Source organism: Oncorhynchus mykiss, chromosome 23, assembly GCF_013265735.2.
Source record: "Oncorhynchus mykiss isolate Arlee chromosome 23, USDA_OmykA_1.1, whole genome shotgun sequence".
Lineage (NCBI taxonomy): Eukaryota > Metazoa > Chordata > Actinopteri > Salmoniformes > Salmonidae > Oncorhynchus > Oncorhynchus mykiss.
This window is the reverse complement of record NC_048587.1, coordinates 21430347-21449378: the sequence shown is the minus strand read 5'-3', so window position 1 is coordinate 21449378 and position 19032 is coordinate 21430347. Positions and strand designations below refer to the sequence as shown.

The 19032-nt window shown below is 44.5% G+C and overlaps 1 protein-coding gene across 8 annotated transcripts in view; it reads right to left on the bottom strand.

The window, feature by feature from the left end:
- Positions 1-19032, bottom strand: part of LOC110502446 (potassium voltage-gated channel subfamily KQT member 5-like) — a 142362-nt gene that overhangs the window by 11528 nt on the left and 111802 nt on the right. For 6 of the 8 annotated variants that reach the window (XM_036960016.1, XM_036960013.1, XM_036960017.1 and 3 more), the window contains 8 exons: positions 11234-11360; positions 9802-9977; positions 9425-9550; positions 8538-8648; positions 8342-8437; positions 5930-6024; positions 4810-4836; positions 1064-1299 (listed from right to left, as the gene is read on the bottom strand). In XM_036960016.1, the coding sequence (XP_036815911.1) occupies positions 1064-1299; positions 4810-4836; positions 5930-6024; positions 8342-8437; positions 8538-8648; positions 9425-9550; positions 9802-9977; positions 11234-11360 (994 nt within the window). The remainder of the gene's footprint in view (positions 1-1063; positions 1300-4809; positions 4837-5929; positions 6025-8341; positions 8438-8537; positions 8649-9424; positions 9551-9801; positions 9978-11233; positions 11361-19032) is intronic. The other 2 variants (XM_036960015.1, XM_036960020.1) reach the window with 1 other exon arrangement.

The following is a 19032-nucleotide window of genomic DNA, read 5'->3' as shown; positions in this document are numbered from 1 at the left end:
CCTGTTCTGAGAAATGAAGGCTATTCCAGGCGAGAAATTGCAAAGAAACTGAAGATCTCATACAACGCTGTGTACTCCTCCCTTCACAGAACAGCGCAAACTAGCTCTAACCACAATAGAAAGAGGAGTGGGAGGCCCCAGTGCACAGCTGAGCAAGAGGACAACTACATTAGGGTGTCTAGTTTGAGAAACAGATGCCTCACAAGTCCTCAACTGGCAGCTTCATTAAATGGTACCCACAAAACACCAGTCTCAACGTCAACAGTGGAAAGGTGACTCCAGGATGCTGGCCTTCTAGGCAGAGGTGCAAACAAAAAGCCATATCTTAGACTGGCCAATAAAAAGAAAAGATTAAGATGGGCAAAAGAACACAGATACTGGACAGATACTAGAAGGCCAGGATCCCAGAGTTGCCTCTTCACTGTTGACGTTGAGACTGGTGTTTGGCGTTTAGGACTGGCAGCTTACTGAATGTAATCTCTGCACTTAAATAGCAAATGGAGGACGGTTTTCCTGTGGTTAATTTTCATGCCAGCCAGGTAGGCTATAGTCCTGTTGTAAATAAGAAGCAATGTGCTTAATATTAGGAAAGTTGAGAAATAAATATAGTCAGCCTATAGAAAGCTGATGGGATCCTCCTCTTTTTAATAGAGGCCATCACTAAGTAATTTCATAGCCTATAGAAATGTTGCACAAGAGGAGCTTATGGGCTCTCATGATTAGATTTTCGATTACATTTGCATTGATGTCAGAGTGATTAGAGGGACAATAGTGTGCTGAATACAAGGCAGTTAGCAAGTTTGGTAGGCTAATAATGGCCATCAGCAGCATCAGAGCTTGGAGAAGCTTAATTACCGTGACTAAACGGTCACGTGGAATTTTACTGCCTTCATGACTCGTGACCGTCAGTGTGGCGGTAATACGGTCACAGCAACAGCCCTAGACTCTCCCCTTGTGGACTTCTTAAAAAGCACATACCTTATACAAACACCCGCACTCACACACATTCACATAGACCCACACATACGCAGACACACAGAGGCAACACATCCTCTCTACTTACCCTCGGAGGGCGCGGTGCGTGATTGACTCTTGAGGCGCAGGGAGGGTCTAAAGCGTGTGCGGTCGTTGAAGCTCCAGCTCTTCTGCACCTTAGCAGGGCTGGTTCCCGTGTTAGCGCCCGCCACATCGTTGCCTGGGGAACAGCGTCGGTCGTTGTTGATGGATGTCTGGCGGCTCTTCATGCTCTGGCCGCGAGGGCTTGCCATCCGTACCCGCTCCTTAAAGCTCAACTTTGTACTGGAGAGAGAAAGAGAGAGAGGGAGAGGAAGAAAGAGAGAGAGAGAGAAAGAACAAAAGCCTGTTATTATGCATTCCACCTGAGAGATAGAAATGTGTGCCCACAGAGCACAATCACAGTGTAGTGCAGTGAACTGTCCTTTCCTCAAAACCAAACATGCTTACCTCATCCACAACACACTTAGATTACCCCATCTGCTCTCTAAGAGAGTGGTCCCTAACCCCGATCCCGAGGAACTACAGATATAGAATCTTAATTAGAGCTAGTTTGCAACAGCAGGAAAATAATCCTGCAGAAACAGGAAATGTGAAATGTGTGATTATAAAACATGGAAAATCAAGTCTGAAATTTCAAAATGGAAATGACAAACTTCAGAAGCCTTTTTAAACTTCAAATATACTACACATTTAAAATGTCCTGCATTGAAGGAGAGTTCTCCTGCAACAGGATGATCAAATGAAGATCCTACATCTGTATAGGATGTGCAGGATTTTTCTCCAGCCCAGCACTAAAGCAGCTGAATCAGCTGGGTGGAAACAGAAGTCTACACTCTTAGAAAATAAGTTGCTACGTAGAACCATAAAGTGTACTTTATTGTCGCTACATCCAAGTGGAACCCTTCACTAATACAAGGGTTCTACCTGGAACCAAAAAAGGGTCTCCTATGGTGACAAACAAAGAACCCTTTTTTATAAGAGTGTACACACATTGTAGCTCTCTAGGTCCTCTAACTCTTGTGGACTATTGTTCTAGAGAGCAGTTGCAGTAGTATGACACTGACCACTGTTCTAAGACAAAGAAAATTACCAGGGAACACTGCAAGACTTACTTTTCCTACTACTAAAACTGTAGGCTACTATCTCTATCTCTAGGACACTTAGACCTGTATTGTGCCGATGGGCCTGTGCTTAGACGTACTGTAGATTTATGGCCAGGTGGGGGGTGCAGAGAGCCTCTACCTGTGACACACCCTAAACCCCCCCTGCAATGCCAACCGGACAAGCATGCAATGCTGTGCATCAATCAGATGGCGTGACAGTAAGCCCAATGCTCAGGCTTGATTCTGCAGGCACTAAAGTTTTTGTGGAAACTTCAGGAGGGAATATTGCGCTCCAGAAACGATAAGGAAGTTATTAACGATAACAGGGACCTTGCCCAAGCCCAGGTCAATGAAGATGCATCAAGGTAGTGTGGAAGACAGGGATCAGAGGGGGTCAAAGGTCAGCAATGGTGGTTGCAACCATTGTTTATGAATTCATGCAGTGGCACCATGCAGCCAAGCTGAGGGACCTCAGCAGGCCAATGGAGATCGAGATGGACTGTATATTTCAGAGAATAAGGACTATATTAAGAGTTCAGATTTCTACACACAGAACTACTTCCGATACCCAAGGGGACCAGGATACAGTTAGTTAGGGGTTGTGTCTGATAAGGGGATCCAAGGGAGGTGGGGGTCAAAATCAACAGGCAACAGGCAGCAATCCCATTAGACAAGCAAAGGGCAAATACAATAGTCTCATTGACGGGAAGGGGGTAGGTGGCAGTTTGGGGGTTCTCTCATCATCCTGCATGCACTTGACAGTTAGAAGGCATTCCCAGAGATCATGTGACCAGGGAGGAGTGGATGCTGGGTAGTGGGTACCTCCTAAATTTCCATGTGTAATACCTTCTGAAGCGCCTCCTATTACTATGACCCTTACTAGCGGGGTAGGGAGGAAGACAAATAGAGGAGGAAGGGGTTAACACACCATGGAGTATGAAATGGAGGGACGAGAGACATCTGTACGGTCAATACTGTCAGAAGTTTAAACTTGCGATTATGTATCTCACATTCCATGTTGTCAGTGCTGAAGAGTAAATATAACTGGGGATTATATGGCTCACATACATTTAGCTGTAGGCCTAGGAGTTTACATGAAAAATATGAAGGTTAATTTGTGGTGATTATGTCCTTACACTCTACACTCTTAGGAAAAAAGGAACTATCTAGAACCTAAAAGGGTTCTTCGGGCTGTCCCCAAAGGAGAACCCTTTGAATAACCCTTTTTGGTTCCAGGTAGAACCCTATTGGGATAGGGTTCAGAAGCCTTTCCTCAGAGCGTTCTACATGGAAACCAAAATATTTCTACCTGGAGCCAAAAAGGGACAGCCGATGAACCCTTTTTGAACCCTTTTTCTTTTCAAGAGTGTAGATTGACAGAAGTCATTAGTTGTGAAGAATAGATTCCAAAAGAGCAGAATAAGCAGACACACCCCCTGACACAACCCCAGTATACACACACGCACACACACACGCACACACACACACACACACACACACACAGTTTAGCTGGTTGAGTTTATACGTCTGTTTTACCAAACAAATTTGCTACTGTAAAGGAACTAATAACATTATCTAAGTTATAAACCCTTGATGTGAGCGATGCGTAGGAAAAATTTAATTGTACAGCTAATTGTAAAAATGTAAGTGCATGAAAAGATGGGGTATAATTACGATTTCAAAAGCTTTTGCGTTATTGACTAAACCACAACAGAAGTTCTTTGAGAAGCCAATGAAAGCATACAAAACCCCATAACTTCTAATAGTTTGCAGAATTAGCAGAGAATTACAGTTTGGTTGTGTGTGTGTGTGTGTGTGTGTGTGTGTGTGTGTGTGTGTGTGTGTGTGTGTGTGTGTGTGTGTGTGTATATGTGTGTGTGTGTGTGTGTGTGTGTGTGTGTGTGTGTGTGTGTGTGTGTGTGTGTGTGTGTGTGTGTGTGTGTGTGTGTGTGACTGCATCTGTGCTATGCATATGTCTCTCAACAGAAAATCCACATTTATAAAAGCTGCACTGGCATGACATGAGAAATCCACCGTTGCCAAAGGAGCACTGTATTGTAAAAACAATAACCAAAAATCATAATTAAAGTCACAAATCTCTCTGTCTCTCCCTCCTCCTCTCCTTGTCTCTCGGCCTGCCGACTGAGACTAGTGTTTGATGAGTTATATAAATACCCTTGGAATGGAAAAAGTGCGTCATGGTGCAGACATGGTACAGACGCCGGTTTGCACATACTGTAACACACACATATCGTAGAAACACACACACTCAAACCCATACAGTGTAGAAATACACACACACACACATACACACACAAACAGTAAGCATAGAAACACACTCAGATACTCTCTCAAACACATGGCAGAGACAGAGAGAAACGACCGGTACTGCATTCATGGTGGCTTGGAGAGGTGCACTGAGAGACAGAGACGGAAACACTAGAGAGCCTTTTCTCAAACCAAGACATCGACTTCCATAGCACTGCTGATCTCCCCCTCTAACCAGGGACTGATTCTGACCTGGGACCCCCTGGTGATAGGAAGCTCTGGCCAAACAGTGACTTTCAAAACAATTTGAAAACAAGAGTTCAGTATCTACACTTGTAACAAACAGCATACGACTTCTTATTAGAGTGGACGTCATTGAATAAACGATTGCGCGATGTGTGTAGAGGTGAGAGCTACAAACCTGCTAGTTGTCTCGCCCTGTTCTTTCCTTTAGGTGTTAGTGAGAAAAGAGGAGAGAGAGACAAGGGAAGAGACATCAGTAGTTAATGACAGAGTCTACAGCAGGCCTGGGCAACTCCAGTCCTCGGGGGCCTGAATGGTGACACATTTTTGCCCCAGCCCCAGCTAACACACTTGACACCAATAATCAACATCTTCAGTTAAAAATGCAATAAGTTTAAATCAGGTGTGTTTACTAGGGATGGGGAAAAGTGTGACACCAATCAGGCCCCCAAGGACTGGAATTGCCCAGGACTGGTCTACAGGGTCTCCCACCGGGACTGCGAGATGAAGACAGAGGTCAGCCAGCTTCCTAACATCCTGTCTGTGTGTGTCGCATGCGAGACATGATGTCAGAACATGAACACAAACAGTCAGGCGTGGAGAACACAAACCACCACAGTCAAAGCCTTGTGCAAGATAAATGTTGTCTGCTAGTTTGCAGAACATTGCAGCAGGTGCACATGCAAGCGATGGACGTGCCACATGACCGGGCTAGGAAAAGCACTGGCAAACAGAGAAAGGAGATAGAAAGGTGTATGTGTGTGTGTGTGTGTGTCTGTGCATGTATTTCTGTGTATTTGTGTATTTCTGTGTATTTGTAGACCTACGTGGGTGTAGGTTTGCATGAGAGAGAGTGAGTGCAATAAAGCAGGTGATCCAGACAATATTACCAGGCTCCTCTCCTGTGCCCTTTAACATACCCTAAAGCCTTCAGAGAAACCACGGATGTCATTTCTGAACAACAGAAGTTGGAAAATGTTTGTTTGTACACTCGGTTTTACTTTCCATGTTTAAATGAATTAGTGAAAGTTTGGTTCTTTGTGTGTGAGCGCCTGGAAATATTGGACTATTTGATGACTGTGAGCCTTCAAAAAAATGACTGTAAAAGTACTGTATCCAATGACAATAATAAATAGATAAGTATACAGAGGAATGTCAAAAGTAGTTGCTGATTAAACTAAAAAAGACACCTGGCCACTAAAAAAGCAGAGAATGAAATTGTGAAAAAAAAGCTGGAAGAGCACAGAGACCAAATAGGAAAAGAGCAGAGCAGCAGCCATACTTTAGGTGTTACCTACTTTGCAGGACTGCAGGTATGCAACGCCTTCAAATGAGGCTTCCAGGTAGCTATGGAAACCGAGTTCTCATCAGCAGCATAACTACGCCAGACACACTACGTGCAGTCAACAGAAAACAAAAGAAAAAGACAAAGGAGGGAGAAGGGGGGGAGAAATGTTTTGTAAGACAAGGCCGGAGGGAGGGAGGGAGGGAGGGAGGGAGGGAGGGAGGGAGGGAGGGAGGGAGGGAGGGAGAATGAAAGGAAACAGAAAGAAAACAAAAAGAGAGTGATTAGTAAAACCGGTGGTATCAAGGCATCATGGGGCAGGGGGAGGGGGGGATACATGCCTGAAGGGGGAGAGGGCACCCTGGTAGTGCTGCCACGTGGCACTGAGGTAGGGACGAACACCGTCAGTGGAGTAGAGCCGCCAAGCCGCCTGGGGTACGAGTTGACACACGCAGACAGACACACATCGACGGGAGGAATAGCATCATGGTGAGGAGATGGGGTACACGTAATCATAAACACAGAGGTGCACAACACATACGCAGACAGACACACACATACAGTATACTGAACAAAAATATAAAAGCAAAATGCAGCAATTTCAAAGATTTTACTGAGTTAAAGTTCATATAAGGAAATCAGTCAATTGAAATAAATTAATTAGGCCCTAATCTATGGATTTTACATGTCTGGGAATACAGGTATGCATCTGTATTTAAAAAAAGGTAGGGGCATGGATCAGTCAGTATCTGGTGTGACCACCATTTGCCTCATGCAGCGCAATACTTCTCCTTTACATAGAGTGGTTCAGGCTTTGTCATCAGGCATTTCATCAGGCCTGTTGTATGTTTTCATCAGGCGTGTGGAATGTTGTTCCACTCCTCTTCAATGGTGGGAACTGGAACACACTGTCATACACGTCGATCCAGAGCATCCCAAACATGCTCAAAGGGTGACATGTCTGGTGAGTATTCAGGTTATGGAAGAACTGGGACATTTTCAGCTTCCAGGAATTGTGTACAGACCTTTGCGACATGGGGCCGTGCATTATCATGATGAAACATGAGGTTATGGGGGGATGAATGGCACGACAATGGGCCTCAGGATCTCGTCATGGTACCTCTGTGTATTCAAATTGCCATTAATAAAATGCAATTGTGTTCGATGTCCATAGCTTATGCCTGCCCATACCATAGCCCCACTGCCACCATGGGGCACTCTGTTCACAATGCTGATATCAGCAAGCCCGGTACAGTACAGTTGAAACCGGGATTCATTCGTGAAGCGCACACTTCTCCAGCGTGCCAGTGGCCATCGAAGGTGAGCATTTGCCCACTGAAGTCGGTTACGACGCCAAACTGCAGTCAGGTCAAAACCCTTGCTTGGAAGACGAGCGCACAGATGATCTTCCCTGAGATGGTTTCTGACAGTTTGTGCAGGAAATATTCAGTTGTGCACGCCTACAGTTTCATCAGCTGTCCTAGTGGTTGGTATCAGACGATCCTGCAGGTAAACAAGACGGATGTGGAGGTCGTGGGCTGGCGTGGTTACATGTGGTCTGTGGTTGTGAGGCCGGTTGGACGTACTGCCAAATTCTCTTAAACAACATTGAAGGTGGCTTAGGGTAGAGAAATACGCTTTTTGTGAGTATGGAACATTTCTGGGATATTTAATTTCAGCTCATGAAACATGAGACCAATACTTTACATGTTGCATTTATATTTTTGTTCAGAACAAAGGGGACACAATAGTGAAAGACCAGCACAAAGAAACAACAGCGATAACACATCCCTGCCAACTGAATACTGGAAGTCCGTCTGTGGATAAAAAATATCTGGTTAGAAGTGTTCCACATCAACTCAGCCATACTATACAGATAGGATAAATAGAGTACAAAGCTAAATTAGTTGACTGTTTGCAGGCCTTAAAGCAATGGAAAAAGGGAGCTAAATATATGAATCAAACGAGAAGCCTAATCGTTTTTTCTGCTTGATGGCAAAATCTCTATAAAAACAAGATCTGTGTGTTTGCTTTGTGGAGTTTATTGTCTATGTTGAGTTGATGGTGTATTTTAATAGTCAGAGGCTTGTCTGTTAGGATGAGCTTTGGCGTAGAGGTAAATCCACCCTGGGAATAGCTCTGGTGGAAACAGCTCATAAATATCAGCCCTGTATTGCCTTTGGACCTGAGAGAGGACAAAGAGTCTTAGCTATCAAATGCACACACTCGTGCACACACTCACACACAAACACACACGCGCACGTGTTTTCACACACACACACACACATACACATAATATATATTTTATACAAACACACTCTGATACAAACACACGTACACGTGGGCACTTTCACGCACGCGCACTTGCGCACACACACAGAACAGTTAAATCATATCTGGTGATAGACCTGTGTGTGTTGTGTACCTGGATGAGGCTGGCTGCTGGGTTCCTCCTCTTCTCAAAGTGTTTTTGTCTGTGCTGTTCCTGTACCTTCAGGGCAAAACCTGAGCCCAGGATACCCTGCACACACACACACACACACACACAATGGACCACGTTCAATCAACGTCAAATTGTGCGTGTGTGTATGTGTGCGCATGTGGGTGTGTGGGTGTCTCACGGCAGGCAGGGCGAAGAAGGAGATTCCCATCAGAGCAAAGCCAGCTGAGATCAGACGACCTGTCCATGTCTGAGGAGTCTTGTCTCCATAACCGATAGTTGTCAGGGTGATCTGTTCACACACACAGAGGTCAGAGGTCACAAAACGATTTTCCCACAATGCCAGTTTGTATTATTTTGGGTCAATTAAAATGTTCAATTCAGTCAATTCAGGTAGTGAAATGTACTTCCTGAATAGAAAAACCCACTGTATAGAGCTCTTGAGGACCAGGATTGAATAACACTGCACTGTGTGTGTGTGTGTGTGTGTGTGTGTGTGTGTGTGTGTGTGTGTGTGTGTGTGTGTGTGTGTGTGTGTGTGTGTGTGTGTGTGTGTGTGTGTGTGTGTGTGTGTGTTGTATATTTCAGTGACCCCCTTTCTCTTCCAGTCCCTGTCTCCCCTTGCACATCTAAAACCCCAGTCTCGCCTGACAGACACTGGAAATTACATTTATCGATTGGGTCATGTTAGCACGTCTGAAGCCGTGGGCATTCATTAATTGTGTTGACATTGTATAAGGTCTAGCAGAGTAGCGCCTGGGAGGTGTTTGAAGACCAGCCAAGCATGATCTTGTAGCGGTGTCATTAAGGTGTCTTAAGGTCATATTATAGACTGGTCGGCAAATCCAGTAATGAATATAAAGCTACTCTTTCTTTTTGTCTTTCAGAGATGTCCTGGTTAGGTTTTTTTCTTTTGTATCTGCTGATTAAACCTCCGTCCTGTGAATATTGGTATGGGCTACGTTGAAACATATTGATCAATCTAAATTGAGTGTTTGTGTGGAGTGTGTGTGTGTGTGTGTGTGTGTGTGTCTGTGTGTGTGTGTGTGTGCGTGTGTGTAGACTCACCGTGCCCCACCACAGAGCATCGGCATAGGTGGCAAAGTCTTTGTTGAACTCCTTCTCCACGAGGTAGACCAGGAAAGAAGAGAAGATGAGCACCAGGAACCCAATGTACCAGGCTGTCACCAACTCCTATAGGAAATTAAAGATTATGCTCAAACAAATACATCAAATCTCACTGTATTGGATGTGTAGCCTAATAGACACTAGGTCCTAAACCCCTAAAGAGCAAGTTGTAGTGACAGAGACAAGGAAAGATTCACCAGGAAGAACATGAGAGGAACCAGACAGTAGAGGGGGAGCACATCCTTTTCTTTCTTTAAGAAGGTCAGAGTACATAGGACCATCTAGGCCAGACTGTTGGACTACAAATTTGGTTGTACCTTACTGTGTGCATAGACTACAGATCCCAGTAGTTTCCAAGTGCCCCCTCTGCGGTCCATACGCACCATCCGCAGGATCTGCAGGAAGCGAAGGCTACGCAATGCTGAGGTGGCAAAGATGTTACCTTGGCTACCAGCGGACACCACAGCAATGGAAGCTATGAGGACAATTATGTCTGGAAAGAGACAGAAAGAGATAAAACCAACTTCAATACTTTTGTAGTATTTACAGTCTTGTAAACTTTCATGAGAGTCTAATGATAATGTAGTGCAGTGCATATGAGTGATACACATGATACTATAACATGTTCCAAATAAGTTTTAGAGGGTTAAGGATTTGAATTGGTATGGTAGTTGTGGGTAACATCTCCACGTTCCAGCTCTGTGAAAATGTCCCCCACTCATCAGGCTGCTGGAGCCCAACACCAGAGAGCGTAGAGGGGGCCCGGGGCCACAAACTGTTGATCTGGAGCTCTGAGACTGGTTAAGAAAATAGACACAGTGTACTGGAGGAGTCATCACATGGATCTAATGTACCTAGTATTCACTTTCACACAATCAGAGAAGAAAGGAGAGAGAGTATGAGGGATTAATAAAGGGATAATGCGAGGGGTAAAGAGGGTTCACACAAACCCACATCCTTAGGGCCACGGAGATAGTCCTGAAGAACATACAAACCTCTACTGCTCCTACAGTACACTGGGATGATAGTGTGTTTCGCTCCAGTTCACATCTATCACATTTCAGCAAACACATTTAAAATTCTGAAACTCTAACCGTGGCTGGTTTTAGTCTTCTCTATTGGGAGAAGAAACAGACAGTGATCTGTGTTCTTGTAAACTGTATTTATCCTTCTTTTATGAGAACCCAACGCCAGCTTCTGTTTTCTCTGTTTGTGTATTGAAGTACGCCATCTGTCAATCAGAAGTCAGCCTTGAATATTGACAGTCTTGATGATCATCTCTCAACAACAAGATCTCATAGCTTCCATTTGAAATTCAACGTATTGTGGATGAACGTCTATTTTCAATGCATTACAGGGTTAAAACAGAAACAACTCAAAGGTTAACAGTTTAGGCATTCATTTTGAGTGGTTAAACTAAGGGCTATGGTTTGGGGATGGCTCCGCAAACCAACCAGCACTGTTTCCATCAAGTATCCTCGAGTATTCTCACGACTTGCTAGAGCATTGTGAACTGCCGTAGAGCAGTGGTCTGAGCAGTGCACTTTGGCTCTGAGCATCATGAGTTTGAGCCCAGTGTTGAGCAACTGTTTTTCTTTTTTTGTGAACCACGAGGAAGGCATATATCGACATCAGGACATTTTCAAATGTCGAAATCGAAGTCTATTTCTAGCAATCAGGCTGCATCTCTCGGTGGAGTGATAGCACCTTTGCAGTGCAGCACACACACACACACACACACACAGTTACCTATGACACAGAAGGGTTTCCTGGCAAAGCGGAGGCGTCCCTGCCATCCCCTGTAGCGACAGCAGCAGCCGGCGCTCCATATCCTGATGATGTACTCCAGCCCAAACACCACGATCATCACAAACTCCTACAGGACACGCACGCACACAAGCACACACACACAGTCGCAGCCCATTATTGAGAGTCAAGAGGCAAGGGGCAAAAGCTCAATATGCTGTAAATACCAGGCAGTTGAATAGAAAAGCCAGCAATCAATAATGTTATCCAATAATCAATATACAGATGTTAGATCTTTATTTGACCCTCTATCTGTCGCGGAATAATCCTGCAGCAGGAGGATTTGGATGAATATTGAATATTTAGAATCGCCGCCAGGGGGCAGTTAGAAGCGGTGTTTACAGTAACTTAGACTGCAGGTCCACTGGCCGTCAATTCAAGTAGCCAATGTAGACTACACCTCATCTTGTGTGAATTATTATGTAGATTTAAATAATATTTGTATGGGGTAGACATTATATTTACATTTTTATTTTAGATGAACAGTTTTATTAAACAGTACCAGTCAAAAGTCTGGACACACCTACTCATTCAAGGGTTTTTCTTTATTTTTACTATTTTCTAAATTGTAGAATAATAGTGAAGACAAAAAAACTATAAAATAACTCCTATGGAATCATGTGGTGACCACAGAAAGTGTTAAACAAATCTAAATATATTTTATATTTGAGATTCTTCAAAATAGCCAAGTTTTGCCTTGATGACAGCTTTGCACACTCTTGGCATTCGCTCAACCAGCTTCACCTTGAATGCTTTTCCAACAGTCTTGAAGGAGTTCCCACATATGCTGAGCACTTGTTGGCTTTTCCTTCACTCTGTGGTCCAACTCATCCCTATGTCACGGCTCTTGTCGGAATTCATGAACCAAAATGCAGTATGGTAAGTGTTCATGATGTTTTATTAATCAATAAACACTCCAACAAAACAACAAAGAGAAAAAAACTAAAAACAGTTATTTCAGGTGCAGACACTAAATAGAAAATAACTACCCACAAAACCCAAACGAAAAAGGACAACTTATAAATGATCCCCAATCAGAGACAAAGATAGACAGCTGCCTCTGATTGGGAACCACACCAACATAGAAATAAATAAACTAGAATGCCCTCCTTAGTCACACCCTAGCCTAACCAAAATAGAGAATAAAAACCTCTCTATGGCCAGGGCGTGACACCCAAACCATCTCAATTAGGTTGAGGTCGGGTGATTGTGGAGGCCAGGTCATCTGATGCAGCACTCCATCACTCCTTCTTGGTCAAATATCCCTTGTCATTGTCCTGTTGAAAAACAAATTATAGTATCACTGCAGAATGCTGTGGTAGCCATGCTGGTTAAGTGTGCCTTGAATTCTAAATAAATCACTGACAGTGTCACCAGCAAAGCACCCCCACAACATCACAAGTCCTCCTCCACGCTTCACACACGTGGAGATCATCTGTTCACCTACTCTTTGTCTCACAAAGACATGGCGGTTGGAACCAAAAACCTCAAATTTGGACTCATCAGACCATAGGAAAGATTTCCACCAGTCCCATGTCCATTGCTTGTGTTTCTTGGTCCAAGCAAGTCTCTTCTTATTATTGGTGTCCTTTAGTAGTTGTTTCTTTGCAGCAATTTGACGATGAAGGCCTGATTCACGCAGTCTCTGAACAGTTGATGTTGAGATGTGTCTGTTACTTGAACTCTGTGAAGCATTTTTTAAATTATTATTATTTGGGCTGTAATTTCTGAGGCTGGTAACTCTAATGAACTTATCCTCTGCAGCAGAGGTAACTCTCGGTCTTCCTTTCCTGTGGCGGTACTCATGAGAGCCAGTTTCATCATAGCGCTTTGTTTTTCCGACTGCACTTGAAGAAACTTTCAGTCATTGAAATGTTCCGTATTGACTGACCTTCATGCCTTAAAGTAATTATGGACTGTCATTTCTCTTTGCTTATTTGAGCTGTTCTTGCCATAATATGGACTTTTACCACATAGGGCTATCTTCTGCATACCAACCCTACCTTGTCACACCATAACTGGTTGGCTCAAACGCATTAAGAAGGAAATACATTTCCACAAATTAACTTTTAACGAAGCACACCTGTTAATTGAAATGCATTCCAGGTGACTACCTTATGAAGCTGGTTGAGAGAATACCAAGCTTGTGCAAAGCTGTCCTCAAGGCAAAGGGTGGCTACTTTGAAGAATCTCAAATATAAGATATATTTTGATTTGTTCAACACTTTCTTGGTTACTATCTTTACTGTTAAAACAGAGCACAGTAAGTGTACATTTTGCATTTGTGAAAATATTTTGATGTGATATGAAAGTAAAGGTTTTCATGTTTCTAGAACCATATAGAAATTGAGAATCTATTCATGTTTAGATAGAGTAGTTGTCTGTTTTGGCAGCCAGAGCCAGTTGACTTCTGAAAATAACTCACTCATAGGCTTGGTCGTGCCATGACATTGTTATGAGCGTTCTATAGCCGCCCTCTCAAGCCCAGTCATTCTGGACGGAGGCTAACTACTGTTTAGTCTAACTTACACTATAGTTTCTGGAAATATGACGACATTGATCAAGTAGTCAAATATTTAGTAGGAAACAACTTTGCCAGCATTATCATGTCATCAAATTTACTTTAGACAGATGACAATGTTGTCATTAGCTAGCAAATATCAGCTATGTTTTTTTAAAGGCAGTAAATGAGGCTGAATAAACTGTTTTGTTGCCAGACAAGGCTCCGCTAATAGCCAGGTATAGCAGTGGTAAGGTGTTGGGACTGCTGTTGGGACTTATGTAAGCCCTAACAGCTTGTGAGCACCGTTTGTCACCGTTATATAGTGCAATTAATGTATTGTTTAGATTGTGTTGTGCTGTGTAGTGGCTTTGATGGAATACATCCAAGGACCTTATTCATGGCTTACATGTTTCATAACAATATTGTTTTTAACGTTAATTTGGACTGATGGCCGACTGGGCATTCTACCCAATGCATTGTCAATGATTGCTGATGAAGATTTCATCAAAAGTGCATTACAGTGGCTTGGAAATACTATGACATTCATAAGGAGGCAATTTTTTATTTTTTGTATTTATTTCGCCTCTTTTAACCAGGTAGGCAAGTTGAGAACAAGTTCTCATTTATAAGTGCGACCTTGCCAAAAAAAAGCAAAGCAGTTCGACACATACAACAACACAGAGTTACACATGGAGTAAAACAATCATACAGTCAATAATACAGTATAAACAAGTCTATATACGACGTGAGCAAATGAGGTGAGATAAGGGAGGTAAAGGCAAAAAAAGGCCATGGTGGCAAAGTAAATACAATATAGCAAATAAAACACTGGAATGGTAGATTTGCAGTGGAAGAATGTGCAAAGTATAAATAAAAATAATGGGGTGCAAAGGAGCAAAATAAATAAATAAATAAAATAAATACAGTAGGGAAAGAGGTAGTTGTTTGGACTAAATTATAGGTGGGCTATGTACAGGTGCAGTAATCTGTGAGCTGCTCTGACAGTTGGTGCTTAAAGCTAGTGAGGGAGATAAGTGTTTCCAGTTTCAGAGATTTTTGTTGTTCGTTCCAGTCATTGGCAGCAGAGAACTGGAAGGAGAGGCGGCCAAAGAAATAATTGGTTTTGGGGGTGACTAGAGCGATATACCTCCTGGAGCGTGTGCTACAGGTGGGAGATGCTATGGTGACCAGCGAGCTGAGATAAGGGGGGACTTTACCTAGCAGGCTCTTGTAGATGACATGGAGCCAGTGGGTTTGGCGACGAGTATGAAGCGAGGGCCAGCCAACGAGAGCGTACAGGTCGCAATGGTGGGTAGTATATGGGGCTTTGGTGACAAAACGGATTGCACTGTGATAGACTGCATCCAATTTGTTGAGTACGGTATTGGAGGCTATTTTGTAAATGACATCGCCGAAGTTGAGGATTGGTAGGATGGTCAGTTTTACAAGGGTATGTTTGGCAGCATGAGTGAAGGATGCTTTGTTGCGAAATAGGAAGCCAATTCTAGATTTAACTTTGGATTGGAGATGTTTGATATGGGTCTGGAAGGAGAGTTTACAGTCTAACCAGACACCTAAGTATTTGTAGTTGTCCCCGTATTCTAAGTCAGAGCCGTCCAGAGTAGTGATGTTGGACAGGCGGGCAGGTGCAGGTAGCGATCGGTTGAAGAGCATGCATTTAGTTTTACTTGTATTTAAGAGCAATTGAAGGCCACGGAAGGAGAGTTGTATGGTATTGAAGCTTGCCTGGAGGGTTGTTAACACAGTGTCCAAAGAAGGGCTAGAAGTATACAGAATGGTGTCGTCTGCGTAGAGGTGGATCAGAGACTCACCAGCAGCAAGAGCGACATCATTGATGTATACAGAGAAGAGAGTCGGGCCAAGAATTGAACCCCGTGGCACCCCCATAGAGACTGCCAGAGGTCCGGACAGCAGACCCTCCGATTTGACACACTGAACTCTATCAGAGAAGTAGTTGGTGAACCAGGCGAGGCAATCATTTGAGAAACCAAGGATGTCGAGTCTGCCGATGAGGATGTGGTGATTGACAGAGTTGAAAGCCTTGGCCAGATCAATGAATACGGCTGCACAGTAATGTTTCTTATCGATGGAGGTTAAGATATCGTTTAGGACCTTGAGCGTGGCTGAGGTGCACCCATGACCAGCACTGAAACCAGATTGCATAGCAGAGAAGGTATGGTGAGATTCGAAATGGTCGGTAATCTGTTTGTTGACTTGGCTTTCGAAGACCTTAGAAAGGCATGGTAGGATAGATATAGGTCTGTAGCAGTTTGGGTCAAGAGTGTCCCCCCCTTTGAAGAGGGGGATGACCGCAGCTGCTTTCCAATCTTTGGGAATCTCAGACGACACGAAAGAGAGGTTGAACAGGCTAGTAATAGGGGTGGCAACAATTTCGGCAGATAATTTTAGAAAGAAAGGCTCCAGATTGTCTAGCCCGGCTGATTTGTAGGGGTCCAGATTTTGCAGCTCTTTCAGAACATCAGCTGACTGGATTTGGGAGAAGGAGAAATGGGGAAGGCTTGGGCGAGCTGCTGTGGGGGGTGCAGTGCTGTTGACCGGGGTAGGAGTAGCCAGGTGGAAAGCATGGCCAGCCGTAGAAAAATGCTTATTGAAATTCTCAATTATGGTGGATTTATCAGTGGTGACAGTGTTTCCTATCTTCAGTGCAGTGGGCAGCTGGGAGGAGGTGTTCTTATTCTCCATGGACTTTACAGTGTCCCAGAACTTTTTTGAGTTAGTGTTGCAGGAAGCAAATTTCTGCTTGAAAAAGCTAGCCTTGGCTTTTCTAACTGCCTGTGTATAATGGTTTCTAGCTTCCCTGAACAGCTGCATATCACGGGGGCTGTTCGATGCTAATGCAGAACGCCATAGGATGTTTTTGTGTTGGTTAAGGGCAGTCAGGTCTGGGAATAATTATAATTAGTAGGAACATCTTTCGTCATCATTCTGAAGTCACCAGGTTGACTTTAAATGCACTATAACGTTATAACTGTCACGACGTCCGCTGAAGTCGGTCCCTCTCCTTGTTCGGGGCGGCGTTCGGTGGTCGACGTCACCGGCCTTCTAGCCATCGCCGATCCACTTTTCATTTTCCATTTGTTTTGTCTTTGTTTTACACACCTGGTTTCAATTCCCCAATTACTTGTTCATTATTTAACCCTCTGTTTTCCCCCATGGTATTTGTGAGTGATTGTTTTATGTATGTTCGGTCCGTTATTGTGGGCTCAGTATTACGACATGTTATTGGAATATTTGAGTAAAGTTACTTGTGTTACTCATCTCTGCTGTCCTGCGCCTGACTGTTCTACACCAGCTACACCCAGACCACTACAGAATCACGCACCAGAAAAATGGAGTCAGCAGGAGCAGACAACCCCCCTTTTACGGTCGAGGAGCACGTCCAGCATCATGCGACCATGTTGCAATGTTTTGGCACCACCATGGATCGTGTGCTGCAGACGATGGATCGATGGGAGACAGGAGGAGTTCTTCCAGGGCCTCCATCGGCACCACTACAACAGTCACCACTGTTCACCCCTCCTTCACCCGGTCCCAGTGGGATTTGGCTCGCTCTCCCGAGGGAGTATGATGGGACTGCTGCCGGATGCCAGGGGTTCCTACTCCAGCTGGAACTCTACTTCGGGACGTGAGAGCATGTCCACCCTCGTCTCCTGTCTCTCAGGGAAAGCCCTGGAGTGGACCAACTCTGAAAGGGGGGAAGGAGAAGCGGTGTTGGACCTTTACGCGGAGTTCACCCGAAGTTTTAGGGCAGTTTTCAACCACCTCCCTGAGGGTACAGCGGCGGGTGAACGTCTGTTCCACCTGAGGCAGGGGACGAGGAGGGCACAGGAGTTCGCCTTAGACTTCCGGACCCTGGCCGCCAGCGCGGCATGGAACGACAGGGCCCTGATCGATCACTACCAGTGCAGTCTGCGTGAGGACGTCCATCTGGGAGTTGGCCTGCAGGGTCACCACTCACACGTTTGACCAGCTGGTGGACCTGTCCATCCGGCTGGTTACCCGCGGACGTCCGGATCGGGGCCTGTCAGTTCCATCCCCAAGCACCACCGCTCCGACACCCATGGAGCTGGGAGGTGCTGCGCTTAGGGCGACCGGAGGAGGGGTCATTTCCTGTACCATCTGTGGCCGCAGAGGGCACACTGCTGGTCGGTGCTGGGGAGGTTCCTCTGGGAATTGAGGCAGCAGGCAGGACACTCTCGTGTCATCACAGGTGAGTCGGCTCACTGAGAGCCCCCTGCTGCTCACATGTTTTTGTTTATACATTTTCCTAATATTTCCCCGCATTCCCAGCATAAGGCACTCGTAGATGCAGTCGCAGCTGTGAATTTTATTGACAGAGCATTTGCCTATAGTTTATGGATCCCCATTGTTCCTGTGGATATGCCCTTACCCTGTGCACGCGCTAGATAGTCGACCATTAGGGTCAGGGATAATTAGGGAGGGCACCACGCCACTGGGCATGGTTACGCAGGAGGGTCACAAGGAGAGAATTAGTATTTTCCTTATTGATTCTCCTGTGTTTCCCGTGGTGCTGGGCCTACCCTGGTTGGCCTGTCATAACCCCACTATTTCGTGGCAACAGAGGGCTCTCAAGGGGTGGTCACGAGAGTGCTTGGGGAGGTGTTTAGGGGTTTCCCGGTGCTACTACGGTGGAAAGTCCAGACCAGGTCTCCACCATGCGCATCCCCTCTGAATATACAGTGCCTTGCGAAAGTATTCGGCCCCCTTGAACTTTGCAACCTTTTGCCACATTTCAGGCTTCAAACATAAAGATATAAAACTGTATTTTTTTGTGAAGAATCAACAACAAGTGGGACACAATCATGAAGTGGAACGACATTTATTGGATATTTCAAACTTTTTTAACAAATCAAAAACTGAAAAATTGGGCGTGCAAAATTATTCAGCCCCTTTACTTTCAGTGCAGCAAACTCTCTCCAGAAGTTCAGTGAGGATCTCTGAATGATCCAATGTTGACCTAAATGACTAATGATGATGGTTCTAATTCCCATTGGGGAGGAAGGAGTAGGCTGTCCTTGTAAATAAGAATTTGTTCTTAACTGATTCATTATGTGTTATTTCGTAGTTGTGATGTCTTCACTATTAATCTATAATGTAGAAAATAGTAAGAAAATAGTAAACATTTAGAAAAATCCTGGAATGAGTAGTTGCGTCCATAATTTTGATTGACACTTGC